Source organism: Triturus cristatus, chromosome 5_1 (genome assembly GCF_964204655.1).
Source record: "Triturus cristatus chromosome 5_1, aTriCri1.1, whole genome shotgun sequence".
NCBI lineage: Eukaryota > Metazoa > Chordata > Amphibia > Caudata > Salamandridae > Triturus > Triturus cristatus.
In genome coordinates, this window is record NC_140587.1 from 653,363,287 (window position 1) to 653,379,482 (window position 16,196).

General features: G+C 41.2%; 1 protein-coding gene across 1 annotated transcript in view; it reads right to left on the reverse strand.

Annotated features, from left to right (window-relative positions):
* The window catches only part of RP1 (RP1 axonemal microtubule associated), an 859,010-nt gene that overhangs the window by 93,682 nt on the left and 749,132 nt on the right, over positions 1 to 16,196 (reverse strand). The window contains exons 13-14 of the mRNA XM_085605615.1: positions 7,015 to 7,118; positions 5,094 to 5,270 (exon numbers count right to left, since the gene is read on the reverse strand). Of these exons, the coding sequence (XP_085461741.1) occupies positions 5,094 to 5,270; positions 7,015 to 7,118 (281 nt within the window). The remainder of the gene's footprint in view (positions 1 to 5,093; positions 5,271 to 7,014; positions 7,119 to 16,196) is intronic.

Here is a 16,196-nt window from a genome sequence, read left to right on the forward strand (position 1 = left end):
AGTGGTTAGGGCAGGGGCTGGAGGGAGCTAATATAGAGGGAATGTTCCTGGGCGGGTTTGGCGGGCATCCCACACTCCTACTGGCCAAAATTCTGGATCATAAGGTGGTGACCCCCTATATATTGATACTGCAAATCCCACACTATAGTGCTGGAAAAGAGGTATGGCCAGGCTAACAGAGACTTCTAATTACACGCCACTGCTCCCAGTGGTCGTTCTTCCGCGCGGAACCCTATGCCAGGTATTTAACCCTAAGCAGTTAACGGAATGGACAGAGGTGGGCCTAAAGACAGTGAAAGACTGCTACCAAGAAAAGACACTGATCCCCTTTGAGGAATTGGTGGAACAATACGGATAACCATTGGGCCAGTTCTTACAGTACGAGGCTCTGACCCGCAATTTAGGAGACCTATGGGGTGGAGGCAAGGAAGAACCGGACACGCTCCCCTTACTACACGCACTGCTCTCCCTGGGAGCTGCTAAATATCAGGTGAAGGGGTTCTACATGGTCCTAGTAGAGGCATCTCCGATACCATTACCTAAAATCAGGGACCGCTAGGAATAAGCCCTAAACAGGCAACTCACAGACCTGGTCTGGGAGAGTGTCTTGGCTTCACCTAAGTCAATATCCCGCAACACAAAGCTGAAATACATTCAGTTCAATTACATACACATTACCTACCTGACCCCACACAGGTTACGAATAATACATATAGGGGAGATGAACAAGTGCCCACGGTAGATTTTATCCATATGGTTTGGAATTGCCCGGCACTGAACCCGTTTTGGACTAAAGTAGTGAAATTGACAGGGGCGACACTTGAGAGAACACTGGATAGCTCCATAGAGGAGTGCCTAATGCCCCCACCTTGAAACGGAAAGTAGGGAATACATTTATAGAACTGGCCATAGCTTTGGCTAAGAGATGGGTGGCGATGACCTGGAAGGCCAAAATGAGACCACAAGTTGAGGCCTGGAAACGAGATGTCACGAGCTGGACTGAAGCAGAGGGGAGGGCACTCTCCATGAAGGAGGCAAGAGGGGTGTGTAAGTGCCCTATAGCAGATCAGTGGAGGGAAATAGTGCGAGCCTGGGAAAGCCTAATACTAGTAAACAGTGAAATTGAAGGGGAGGGAAATGCAATGGCACCTGAATCTATATAGGGAATGGGAAAAATAACCAACATATCCTAGACAAGAGGAAATGCATAGTAATTTGTGCACCATCGACCAAACACTCACATGGTTGCTATTGATAGATAGAAGAAGCTACATTTCACTTGCCATAGGCCCTGTATGCCCCCTCCCCCAATAAACATTGTAGAACTGTGACACCCACATGGTGAAATAAGTTTGGCACACTTTACCGATTGTTATTGTTTCATTTTAGTTTATTGCTAATTTCTATGCACTCCTGTTGTTCCATGAATGTAAGCATGAGGTAGACTTCCATTAAGTCAATAATATACCAGAGACTACAGGGAACGACTGACCCCAGCCCGATTATCCTATACGGTAGGTATTAGTCGGACACTGATACTGAGTGGCATTGAGAATCGAGCATTGAATGCCCAATTGGTGCCATGTCATAATTAATATTATTGTGATGATGTAACCTGATGTAAAGACTGCTTTGCACAAATCCTGTATCTCTATGAATATGTACTAGAAATACCAATAAACAAAAGTTTAAAAGATTAGAACTTATAAACTACAAGTAACAAAGGATCTCTCAGACAAAAGCAGCAACCCACTGGCCTATTTACATTATATGCACTTTGCGATCTAATTGGTACACTTTCTTTGCATCAGGCACATTAACCCTCTGAGCTACCTTACCATGAGTCAAAACTTACACTAGAAAAACCTCTGATCTCTCTCTAGGAAAAACATTAATCACTGGAGTTATCCTGACACTTTTAGTGTTTCCTGTCAACTGCTGGAGGGAAGAACACAGCAGCAGGTGCTTTTAAAACAATAATGTACTTCAAAGACGCCCCCACCTGATGATAGCGCCCAGTGCAAGTGCACCGGTTGCACCGCATTTGAACCGGCCCTGTTGGCACATCTATAGAAATGCATAGAATGATGTCTGACTCTTCCCCCCAACCCCTCTGTCTCACTCTCCCACTCACCACACATACATAACATGATTGGTGTCATTAATATTAGTGTCTGTGTTGATATAATTGTTTGTGTAAGAACTTGTATATACGACCCATGTGTAAACGGATAATTGGAAAGGTACGCGGTTATGTGTGAGAGCCTACATGCTCACATGCATTGTCACAATGATAAAAAGCAATATGGTCCCTCTAGTTACTTCTGCAGATTCATAGAAGGGTGGCGTCTTAACATCTTTTAGACTAGAGTTGTGACATTCCATAGTGTACTGCAAGTGTTGATGTCACTGTTGGGTGAGGGTTGCGATGGTTGAGTGAAGCATGCAGCGCCAATGCCCGTGTGTGTAAAATGAACGTGGCCTTTATTCGTCTACTTGTGCATAGTTTTAAGCAATATGGGTCCCCACAAGGTATAACTATGTACCTGTTATTTATAAAGAAAGTTATTTGTTGAAACTAATTCGCGCACAGCCTCACTTCTACCCTAGGATGTTCTTCATGCTGTAGACCAAGTTAAATGCTTTGCATGTTTTTTCAGTATGCGCTGCTCTCTTCGGACCCCCACAGGCATGCACGTATTTGAATCTTACCAGGTCTTCCATGTTGCTGTTGTGTATTTCTTGCATGGTCGTTTTTCCTATGTTGGCCTAATTGTGCATGTTGTAGGCCGCTTTTATTTTGCACATGTTACTATATAGCATGCTTTTTATTGTGCCACGTTGTATTTTCACACAGAACCTGCACATGCTTTCGTGTTTATCTCTTTTCCTGGAATTTAGTCTGAAGACACTAAACCAGGTCAAACAACAATGCCACTTGTTATTCTCTCTGGTCAGATACTAGCACCTAGACATAACAAGAGAAAGCAGCTGCTGTTTGTGAGCACACGTCTTGTCATATAACTGAGGGCAGGGGTTCTGAAAAAACACACACTGAGGGAAAGGTCAAGGGTGCTGCATCAGCTGCGATGTAAAACATTCACCTATGTATGCTAAGGTACATGGTCCGCCACCAATCCCAGTGATCTTCTATATATCATCATTTAGCTTCAGCAGAAAGTGGGTGGTTTAGGCTAATCTGTTTTATAACATGACAGAGCTTTTTATAACATTTAGGGCCAGATGTATCCAGATAGTTATTTGCGATTCCCTAGGGAATCGCAAAATGCCATGTATTAAGGTGTACAGTACACCTTTTGCAATTCCTAGGGGGTCGCAAATGACCTACCTCATGAATATCAATGAGGTAGGTCGCAATTTGCGACCCCCTAGGAATCGCAAAAATCACGGGGATGGTGGCCTGCTGAGATTAGCAGACCACCATGTCTGTGATTGCTTTTAAATAAAGCAATTTTTTTTTTGTACAGAAGCCCGTTTTCCATAAAGCAAAACGAGATGCTTTACAAAATGAAAAATGAAAAGTTTTCTTTTACTTTTTAAAGAGCAGGCAGTAGTCCGTAGGACCACTGCCTGCTCTTGAAAATTGATTCAGAAACATTCACAAAGGGGAAGGGGTCCCTTGGGAACCCCTTCCCACTTGTGACCGCAAATGCGGTCACAAAACATTCATACATACTGATGCCATTCGGTATTGGGAAGGGACACCCTAAACATGCCCCTTCCTAATACCAAAGCGCAAACCCATTTTGTGATTCGGTAACAGGTTACCGAATCTCAAAATTATGTTTGCTGCATTGGAAAAGCAATTTTTGCGTTCGCAAACGGGCAGATTCTGCAAATCTGCCTGTTGGCGAATGCAAAAATGCTTGATACATCTGCCCCACAGTCTGATAACCATGCCAATGATATTTTTTGGTATACATTTGTTTTCTAATTGAGCTGCAAACACTGCATCTTAGAGCACAATAGTTTAAATAAATATTTTTCTGAGGCGGTTCAATGTTATGTGATGAACGGAAGTGATACAAAAGAAAGGCACATGAGAGCAGAAGTAACACACTAGAATCAAACACCTGCTGAAGAGAGTGCAAAAGGAAAGGACAGTGTTGTCTTGTCTGTTAACAGCACACAAAGGGCGGAATGTCTTTTGGCTGAGGTTCTCACAGCGTTCATGTCAGGTTTACTTTTAGCAAGAAGGAAAACCAGTATATCATAACACTGCCTTGTGAGGACCACATGCCATGAAAAATTAACAAAGTGTTCACAGCACACATGGGGCAGGCTGGATTCCACAGCCGCGAAGGCAAATCTTGTACAAAATTGAATAACACAGCCAGCGCCTACACCAATGGTACAGAGCGAGAAGACGAATGTTATACAGCAAGCCGCCTCGCAGGCATCTTAATTCTTATAAAGCAGATTTTTCCAACGTGAAGCAATATAAAAAAAGGTTCCATCCAGTATCTCTCACGTGCCTCACATATTATACTGTATGCCTCTCAAAAGCAGTGGGATGGGTTAAAGAGAAAAATGGAGAGGGGTAGGGGATGCTTTGAAAAGAATGGATGGAGGGAGGAAGGTAGGTTAAAAAGATCTGACGGTCAGCAGGTGGAATGACACCTTGGAGTGGGGCGCGGGGTGAAGGAGAGGGACTGCAGAGACATGCATTCTTTAAAAGTGCATGCAGAAAAGGTAATAAAAGAAATTGCGCATGCAGGAGCTTTTGGACAGTGGAAGGACACTGACACTGGAAGCTGTACTTGGTCCATGCTCCACGACAGGGACGAAGCCTCAAGCTCACAAGGAAGTCAGAGGCAAGGAGGCGATGCTGACTAATAGGAAGCAAGGAAACAAGAGTGATGTAGGAACCAACTCGGCAAACAAAGGTTAGTATTGTGGGGGCTCTAAGCTCCTTTTAAGATTTTGTTGTACTTTATAAGAGATTTTGCAAGCACAGCGTAAGAGATGTGCATGTGAAAACTTCAAACAGCAATCTCACGGAACAGGTGAAAAGAAATCTGCCTTGTTCTTCTTTCAATATTTACACATAAATCCTGTTCTTGTCCTCTTACCTTGACATGGACAACAAATTCTTTGGAAAGTCCCGCATATCCTGTTGCTGCACCCTCAGCAGGCTTGCCTTCCGGGTTAAAGGTAACGGTGTCCCCAGGTGTTCTGACAGATTCTAGAGTTACGGATCGATTGGGATGTACATGCAGTTGTAGCTCGCAAAGGTTCCCATAGTTATCCTAAGTCCCCAAACATAGAAGGTCAGGAGATGTTAATGCATGGCCACTTCCACTTAAAAGCCTGGGTTACAGAGAGACAGCATTAGATATTCAATGAAAGGTCCAAGTTCCGTGATTCAAGCCCTGTTGCTTCATTTGGAAATGTAATTTTCTAATCTTGTGATTATATAACAATGCATATGTTCCACAGATCACTGAAATGTGACACAAATAAAGGAGCTACACATAAACCATAACTGTCTCATTTCCTGATAGAAAAGCCAGGAAACAAGTGAATTATAGAAGGACCAGTAATATCCATGACTAACTACTGGGCCAGTGAATCAATGCACTCGTGCAAGAAACTAGTTTCCTCTAGGAAACCGGACGCACAACCATGCCTCATAGCATAATTCATTTGGCAACAAGCAGGCCAGAATGACAGAGAATAAGATGAGACTGAATACATCCCTGAACTTTATAAATTCAGGGAGAAGCAACAATTTGTAATTTCTAAACTGTAGGGTGGGTCTAATTTTTAGGGGCTGATGTCTGTTTTCAGAAATGCTTATTGAAGCTCTACGTATCTCTGGCAATAGGATTTGGTCTGCAGACAGAGTGTAAAATTGAAGGCATTTGCTTACAATGTAGTATTATATTCTCTGACTGAGTCCATTTTCATATGAAATTATAAATAAGGCGACAGCCGCTTGTTTCCTGGTAATGCAGCTCCTGCTATACGCTAACAGAAAGAACTACCTCTCACTGCGACCCACAGATAACCAGAGAACATTTTATGTCCCAAAGGGAAAATAGGATTCTAGGAAGGTATGGGAATGGTTGGCCTTTGGGTGTGAGATCTAGGTGGCGACTGGCAGTATCAATCATGAGTGAGTGTGTCACACGTACAGGAGAGTTGACTAGAGTGGTGTGAATTATCAGGGTGCAGCTTGTGGTTCAATGGTACACAATGAAAAGAGATGCTCTAAACCCTGGATAGGATGCGATGGGGGCTGTCCTCCGATCTCACTCCATTCCTGGACAGTTAATGCCTAGAAATGGACCACCAGGAGCAGGTGATGCAGTTGATGCTTTACGTAATAAGGGGACAGCTCTGAGGGCTCTGTAGGTCGCACTAATAGCCCACTCACTGCTACACTTATGCTAAATAAAGCAGCATATGTTATTTTGACATGGGATATTAATGAGAAACAAGGCAAACTCTAGACATTTACCTAACACAAACAATACAGACAGTTGAAAGGGAAAATGATTTGATGAAGTCAATAAAACAGATGGGAGCCAACAAAGAACACACAAACTGGCTTACATTTAAAAGATATTCAAGAACAAATGGCGTGTAATACACATTGCAAGATACATTGCAAGATACCAGAAAAACATGCAAAAAAAAAATCCCCAAATCTAGTCAACAAGAATCAAAATGTGCCATGGTTTAGGCATTGCAGCACAACGCAGCTCCTCTCCTTTGCTCCTTGAATGTCAGAGTTTTATTGTCATAAAATGCATTAAATACTTAGAAAAGCAAATTAAATTTACATTAAAATAATAAATTATCTGAGTTGGTAAACTATATGCCATAATCAAAGATGCATATAATAGAAGTTGTAAGTCAAAATGTGCGCCCCAATTGAGCAAAATATACAATCAGAGAAGAAACGTTTCCAAGACCAAAGAGGGAGATAAAAGGAGAAAGTGGGAAAATTATTAGGAGGTCACAAAAAGGAATTATTTCCACTCCTACCATTCCAGAAGCGAAACCTTTGTCAATGGCAAGCGCGAGATGGCGAATCTGACGACTGGTAAACACTCGGATGTTCCCTCTTTTTACAGTCACGTCGAAAAAACCTAATCAGTAAAACATTCACAGTGAAACTCTGTCTTTTGTTTAAATCACCACGAAGTCACATTCTTTCCTAGGATCTTGTGACTATTCTACTTTTTCACTGTTGTCTTACGGCAGTGACAATAGAATGACTGTGTTTATAATAGTTCAACGAGGACCAATTTAACAAGACAAATGGTTCTTGGACAGATGAAAACAACAAGTATTGAATCCGGGTACAAATCTCGAGTTCACTCAACCACCTCTGACTGACAATTGACAAGCTTGGGCTGTTTGGGCCTTGTACTGAGAATTGAGGGGTTGTTGGCTCATGCCAGCTCTTCCGCTTTTCCTTACCCATAACTTCCTCGAATGTTGAAATAATAACAACCGTTCTGACTAACAAAAATATTGGGTTTTCCTCATGGACATCAATTCACCAAAATGCCTGGGGTAGGGGAACTGACATCATATACCCTTTTACCTTAATGATGTCACAGGAAGTGACATCACATGACCTTTGACCCTGCATCGTCCCTAAAAAGTGATTACATAACCTTAAGGCTGATGAGATTACAATATTTAACATTGCTGAAGTTACATAATTGCATAATGAATATTATATATTCTTCTAGGGAAGAACAAAGAGTGGAGGTTTTTTCCCATTTTAATGCACAATTTTCACATAATTTTGCTAAAAAGGTATAGGCTCTAAAAAACACAAAATATTCAAGTCCTTTCTCGGTGTGCCAAGCTACTGAAATCTGACAGTATCCATGAGTTCACCCAGTTATTTTTTTTAATGTCCTATGGGTGCCCCGTTATGTCAAAAATTACCTCCATTGCTAGGGCCAGCATTTTGCCTTGGTGGCCCCTGTTAACCAAACAATACATACAATATGCCTGTGCCAGAATGTTCCTAATACTGCTTCTCATGCACTATGGAGGTCCCTTATGTCAAATGTTATGTCTAATATGTCAAGGACCACATTTTGTCATGGATGACCCCATAACCTTGCCAAAGTTGAATTCCCGAAGGCTAAGAACTTCCTCCAATGTGCCATCACCAGCAATTTGCCACAGGTGCCAACTTGGACAAGAATGTCCTCCAGCGCTGTCATTCTTTCATGGGTGCTCCATGCTAAAAGTTACCTACAGAGTTCTAGCAGTAGCATTTTGCCGAGGGTATCCCATATGCAAGTACAGTACACTACAGTATTCCAGTGCCAACATTTTGCCACGGGTGCTTCTATAAGCCAAGCAGCATGCTAGGTACAGCCTATCAAATGTAAATGTCCAACACATGCTCACTGACATTCACTTACTCACACTCATTCTATCATTAGCACTGACTTGCACTCATTCATTTTCACCCACTCTTGTGCTCTCACTCTCATCCTCATTCGCACTCTCTCACTCATTCTTACTTTGACTCACTTATACATACTCACTCATTTTGACACATACACACATTCACGATCCCATATACAAACATACATGCTCACACATGTACACACTCTCTTACTCAAACTCGCTCTAACCCACATGTACACACAAAGCATACATTAAGACCACTTTATTTTTCTTATCTAAGATGCCAGTAACAGTCCAGATCTGGCTGCTCCAATTTTTATTACACTAGTAGTCAATAATAAACTATTATTCATTATTAATGTAATAAAAATGAGGTTAGAGCCTGACTCTGATAATGCGAGACAACCATATATTCTTGGCACTGATTTTGCCACCTCTGAGGCTAGGGGTCGCAAAGGCAGTGCCAGGGCTAGCAAGGGGCAAGATAGGGGTTGCAACCCTTAAAAAACATCCATGATTTTCCTAGTTAAGTGACTAACACAGGTTAAAAAATGGAAACAAGAATGTTATTTAAAGTGAATAATTTGGATTTATCAAAATCAGACTATTTAGTGTTAAATTTTATCCTCGATCAGAACCTCTTACCCTAAACACACACAAGCAAGGTACAGGGCTGACTGAATAGGAGTGGATATTGTGTGAAATATCAGATTTGTATTTCCTTATGGACTTCGGATTGTCTTCTGCCAGTTTCAGACATGCAAAATACATGCCTTTTCAGTACAGTGACTAACAAGAACAGTTTTTCAAAAATACTGAATTGCATTCATATATTGTCAAAAATATAGTCAATACAAAAATACCTAAGAACAGAATCTGAGAAGGTAAAAACTAATCATTTATTATGTCTATTTTTTTATTGTCTTTTTCGAGTTAAAACACATTACACAAACAACATGTCTACACTTAGTTCTATAAATAACAGATGCTCTGCTACTTATGTATTCTTATACATTTACCTCCCCTCATTCACGCAATTAGCACCTGTACACATCCACATCTGGATTATTTAACAAGTAGTCACCATATGTCCCTTGGACGTGACATTAGCGGTAGCTCATCCATGTATATCTCAATGTCAGTCTTACAGTAGGTCATATCTGCTATCCAGCATTGGAATATAGTTGTGGTTCGCCCACCCCAGGTCATTGCCACATATCTTTTGGCTAGTAATAATGCTATCGCTATGAACTTCTTGTGAAAATCTGATCAGTGTGTGATAAATTTGTTGTAAAAATTTGAAAGGAACGATGCACAAATTGCAGTTGGGTGTCAGCATCCTCGTCAATGTACAACAGAACTACCCATCTTCCAATGACAATGGAGGGTCTAGAGAGTTTTTCCAGTGTGCCAACGCCAGGGATTCTTGTGCCAGTTTGTCTCTGAGTTATATTATATAGCCTTGTGACCAGGTGTCTGCAGGATGGGTTAGTGAGGTGCACCTGCAGGGCATTAAATGCAGGAGGCTCCTCCGGAAATGTAGGGAAAAGCACCCTAATGGCAGCACGGAGACGGTGATATGCAAATGTAAAAATCGGTTTAGTGTTTTGGATAAATGATAAGACTGCCTGCTCTATGAACCTTGCCTCTTGGTATATATCACTCATTTGTATTTCTCTTGGAGAAGAAAAGGCATAAGTCCATATTATATCTGTGATGTGCTTACTTTCAGTGTCATTTTGGTAGAAGTTTCAATGGTCACAGGCTGTGGCGGCTGGTGATACCTGAAACTGATGGGGGTAATACTTGACATGGGTTCACCTCATTTTCCTTGGTTGCCCTCATACACAAACGTACCGATACTCTCACTATTTTCCACTCACAAACGCACTTGCAAGCACTCATTCTTTCAAAATCACTGACCTTCACTCACAACTACTTGTTTACAGGGTCGCTGATTTGAGCTCCTTGAGTACAGGGGTTCTACTTTAATAGTGCAGCCGGTGCAGTTTACCAGAGCCTATATGCCCTGGTGCAACTGCACCTGCTGCACCATTGATAGAGGCATCCCTGGCTCACTCCCACTCCTTCTCGCAATCTCCCCCTCACTCATCCTAAATTACTCTGTTTTATTCACCCATCACTTTCCCTTATACTCACTCACTGATTCTCACGCTTTTATTCTCATTGACTGTCTCAAACACATTCAACTAACACACACTCTCACTTAATCTCATTCTTTCTCAATCACTCAAAAACACACTTTCACTCACACATATGCAGAGAAACACGATATCATTTAATTTTACTTACCTTTCTTCTTTCTTGGCACCTCAGAGGCTCCATGGCAGCAGGAGAGCAGGAAGCTGGTGCAGGACACAGAAACCAGCAAACCATGATTCCTAACGAGACCCCGAGAGCCCCATCTTGGCAGATGTACTGTACTGTCTGAGGCATATTTAATATATCTGCTAAATAAAAAGGATTGTGCATGGGGGCGTGGCTTGAACGCCGAAGGAAATGGCCGCTGCCTACCGGAGCTCCGTGACGGAGTAGTGCGTTCGACTTCCCCCAGGGCTGCCTTCCTTCATGTCGAACTTCCCAGGTTGTGGGATCATGCTCCGGATTTCTGCCTGCACTATTTGAGTCGTCAATACAGCCTAAATGAGAGCGGAATCGGCTGCTTTTTGGTTCCTGCGTCTATCGAGGCTCCGTGAGCGCCGCGGCCGCCATTTTGGATGCCGGTTTCCCGCGTTTCGTCCTTGAAGACTCTCCTCACATCCATTGTTTAGGTGACTGACGGTGAGCGTTTTTTGGCCCCAATTGTTTGCATTTGGGTTTCTATGTCTTCCTGGCGTCGTGGTATAAAATTACTGACTTTGGCTCTCGGTACATTAATGAAGTAGGTTAGTCACCTCCACCTCATTGGCTAATTTTTCAGAAGCAAGCTATTTTACCCGCATTTCTTGGTGTTCCATCTCTGGAATTGTATGGCAATGCCTCGCACTAGCCGTGGTGGCGCCCAGCAGCCCAAGTCTTCGTCTATGGCGGACCCTAATCCTTACAGTGTGTTGCAGGAGTCTGTGGAAGAGCCCGGCTCTGAAATTACTAATTCTGCACCTCTGCCTTCCGTTCCTTCATGCTCCAGTAATAAGTCACTTTCTAAGATTCCCTCTGCCTCTTCTGCATCTTCGAGTAAAAGAACAAAAATCAACCCTCCTTCTCCTCCTAGTGTTTCACCTACGCTTTCAATGGAACTTTTATTGGATGAAATTCGCTCTCTTAAGCCATACATGACAGAGACTAATTTTCGCCTCCAACAACTTGAGGATAATTGGTCAAATACTGAGAAGAGAGTTGATGCCCTGGAAATTCATGTTGACTCTATTCAAGCTGCTACAGATCACATTCCTGTTATGCGAAGGGAGATTATGCATCTGTCACAACAAGTGGAGAATTTGGAAAACAGGAATAGGCGCAATAATCTACGCATTTATGGTCTTGCGGAAGGAATTGAAGGTCCTGACCCCTTGTTATTATTCCGCTCTTTTTTGCCAAAGCTTCTCGGGTTTCCTGCCACACCTCCTCTCAACATCCAACGAGCTCACCGCCTGGGTCATACTCCGAGCTCTTCTGCTTCGTCCTCTTCTTCGTCCTCTCATGGGAAGCCAAGAGGTGTTATTTTATATTTTTTGGAGTATACCGACCTGCTTAAAGTCTTGCAAGCTGCCAAGCAGAAAGGAAAGATTCTTTGGAATGGCTCTAATTTATTTTTTGCCCAAGACTATTCTAAAGCCACGGCAGATCGCCGAAAGAAATTTTTGGACATGAGGCCTGCTCTCCGTAACTTGAATGCTCGTTATGGGTTGTTTCATCCATGTCTGTTCAAGGTCACGTATCAAAACAAAACAACTAATTATGAAGATCCTGCACTTCTTCAACATTTTTTGGGCACATGTAGAGATGAATCTATGGATATGTCTCGATCGTAAATCCGGCCAACGTATTGCCCTTTGTTGTGTTCCTCTGTGTTATGCTTGGGTTTTTGCATTTTCTTCTCTATGTCCCGTACATAACTTTGGTGGTTAACACTTTTTCTTCTTGTTTCCTTTGTAGATATATTATTGATTCCCTTCCTCCTGCCTTATTCATTGTCCCTGGAGGTCGTCGTCCTTCGTACCCTCGTCAGTCTTGGAGTTGTCCGTCTTGGTATGCTGCCTTTTCCTATGTGGCTTCACCCTCCCCATCCTCAATGTTTACCTGTGGTATGTCTTTATGATACATTATATTGCGTTCTTTTACCATGTCTTTTGGTTCTTTGTTTCTCTCCTCGCATAACGGTGTTGTTTTGTAATGTTTATTCTCTTATGGCTTTTTTCTCAGTTTCTCCTCCTTCCATGTTTCTTTTTTCTCTCCTCTTTTCTTACCGTTACATTACACATATTGCTAGTGTTGTTTCTCTGTCTCTTGTTCTAATTCTCTTTATTATCTCTTTTTCTCCTACTGTGTTCCTAGTTTTCTTTTTATCTCACTTTCAGTTATGTTCCTGGCGTTTATTGCTTCTCTTATCTCTGACTCCCTCTCGTTTTTCCTTATCTCTTTCTATTTATATTTTCTTAATCTTCATTCATTCTCTTATCCTAAACTTCTGTGCTGCATCTTCTCATTTTTCTTCTCATGTCAATGTTATTTCTCTCCAATTTTTATATGATGATTGTCTGAGTTTTCATTTATTTGATTGTCTTATACACAAGAGTTATTATTGTTATGAGCTATATATTTAGATGTCGTTAAATATTTTTACTTGGAATGTTAAGGGTTTGGGTTCCCCCATTAAGCGGCAAAGAGTTTTATCTCATCTAGCAAATTTAAAAGGAGATATTGTGCTGTTACAAGAAATCCATATACAAGAAGTTGAAGTTGCCAAGTTACGTCGTAATTGGGTAGGTCATGTATGTGCTTCTCCTGGTTCAGGGAAACGTAATGGTGTTGCAATTCTCTGTCATAAGCGGTTAAATATCAAACTTATAAGTCAAACCAATGATTCTGAGGGTAGATGGGTCATTGTATCTGTATTAATTGATAAAATCCCTCTAACTATTTTTAATTTGTATGCTCCCTCTACATATGATAAATTATTTTGGCCCCAGATATTAGTCTCGTTAATGCAATCCTCTGATGATTATCTGATTTTAGGAGGAGACTGCAATATGGTTATGGATCCCCTCTTAGACCGCAATTCACACTCACGTTTCTCACCATCCTCCATTCATACTCAATTTACATCCACTATATCCCAACGCTCCCTTGTTGATTCTTGGAGACTCTGCCATCCTACACTTCGTGAATATACATATTACTCACCAGCCCACTCTTCACAGTCCCGGATTGACTACATTTTTGTTTCTAAAGCCTTGATCCAACACATTACCAGATCTGAAATAGGTTCCATTTTAATCTCTGATCATGCTCCAGTTTCTCTATGCCTTGATCTGCTTCCCCCCATAAAGGGTACCAGGAGATGGAGGTTTAATAATTCTCTCCTATTAGATCCCAAATTCACCCCAGCCTTCCTTGACTTCTCATCCCTATTTTTTGCTGAAAATGAGTCTCCTTTGATATCCCCTCAGGTACTATGGGATACTTTTAAAGCTGCCTCTAGAGATTTCATTATCTCGTTTGTTTCCCATAAAAGGCGCAATGCTTCCCACTCTTTACAGCTAATTAATACGCAAATTAAGCAATTAGAACATTCTTATTATTTAACTAAGTCTCAGTCTGATTTAGATAAACTTCTTAAGGCCAAACTCTCCTTTAACAAGCTCTCTACGGAATCTGCTAACCTAATCCTACTTAAATCCAGTGCCAAATATTATTGTGCGCAAAACAAGGCAGGCAATCTTCTTGCCAAGTATCTTAAAGTCAAGCAAGAGCGCACAAAAATTGAGTCTATTGTCTCCTCATCGAATCTCATTCTTCACAAAGATGAAGATATTCTGGCGGAATTCACTAATTTTTATCAAACCCTCTATACTCCGGAATCTCCTCCTCTGTTAAATGATATTGATCGTTATTTATCTTCCATTCCTCCTCCTTCGTTTCCAGACACTGACTTTGCCCCATTGGAGGCAGATATAGGTTTTAAGGATATTTTAGAGTCCATTCGAATAATCAAAAAAGGTAAGGCTCCTGGGCCAGATGGCTTTACGATAGAATTTTATTTACATTTTGCTAATTTGCTTGTTCCTAAACTTCATCGATTATTTTCATTTTTTATAGCGTCCAAAAAATCTGAAGGGTCTTTTCAAGAGGCTTTAATTTGCCTCCTACCTAAGGACAATAAAGATCATACTTTATGCAAAAATTATAGGCCCATCTCTCTGATCAATTTAGATTATAAAATCTTTGCAAAAATTCTTGCACTCCGCCTTGATAAAATTTTACCTAGCATAATTGGTAAGGAACAATGTGGTTTCATTAAAGGTCGTCACCTTTCTGACAACACTCGCCTCTTTTTTAATGTGCTGAGTAAATCCCACTCCTATCAGCATTCTTTAGCCGCTGTTGCGTTAGATGCTGAAAAAGCATTTGATAGGGTTAACTGGCAGTTTATGCTTGCAGTTCTTGTTTGGTTTGGTTTTGGCCAGAAATTTCTTGCTTATGTCTCTTTGTTATATTCTTTTCCTAGGTCCTTTATCTTGGCCAATGGTCTCGTCTCCTCTTCGTTCCCTCTCTTCAGAGGTGTCCGGCAAGGCTGTCCTCTCTCTCCTCTGCTTTTCATTTTGGCGCTAGAACCGTTCTTGATAAAAATTCGTATGAATACAGATATTACTGGTTTCCCATATGGGGATAAGTATTTGAAACTTTCTGCTTATGCAGACGACATTCTCTTATTTATTTCCAATCCACAGTCCTCTATTCCATCCTTTTTATCTGAAGTATTTAATTTTGCGAAAGTCTCAGGTTATAAACTTAATGTAGATAAATGCGAAATTCTCCCCCTGAATAAATTTTGTTTTCATGCAGACTTTTTGACTTCTTCTTTTCATTGGAGTCCGGTTAAGATAAAATATTTAGGCCTATGGTTTAAATCCTCTATTAAAGACACTGTAGCACTTAATCTTAAAAACCTCCAAGCATTGTTACTAGACTCTACGACTCGTTGGCATCCCTTGTTTTTATCCTGGTGGGGAAGACTAGACTCGATTAAAATGATGTTAGTTCCCATTATTTTGTTTTACCTGTCTAACCTTCCAGTTAATATTCCTAAGTCTTGTTATAAGAATATCTATTCTACGCTCTCTAAATTCCTATGGCAACATAAAAAGGCTAGAATGTCCTTTGCAAAACTTAAATGCCCTAAGCAGTTGGGTGGAGTTAATTTTCCGGATTTTGCCTCTTATCATTCCTCATTTTTCCTTAAACATTCTATCCCCTTACTATCCGAGCAGGTATCCGACGCCCAGTCAAGGCCTTTGTGGGTAGAGATTGAATCGTCTTTTTTTCATCCTTTTACCTTTGAAGAATTTGTATCATTGTCCCATATTCCCAATAAATTCTCTCTCCCTATTCTTAAAAATTCTCGGAAAACTTTTTCTCCTCTCATACTAACTGGCTTAGATGACCGTTCGCGTTTTTTACAATCTCCCTTGTGGTATAATCCTCTTATTAAACTTCGAAATAGGATACTTTTTTGGAGGGATTGGCATGATCTTGGTATACTTTGGACTCATCAATTGTTTGACAAGGGCACATGTATTCCCTTTTCTATCCTTCAATCTCGTTTT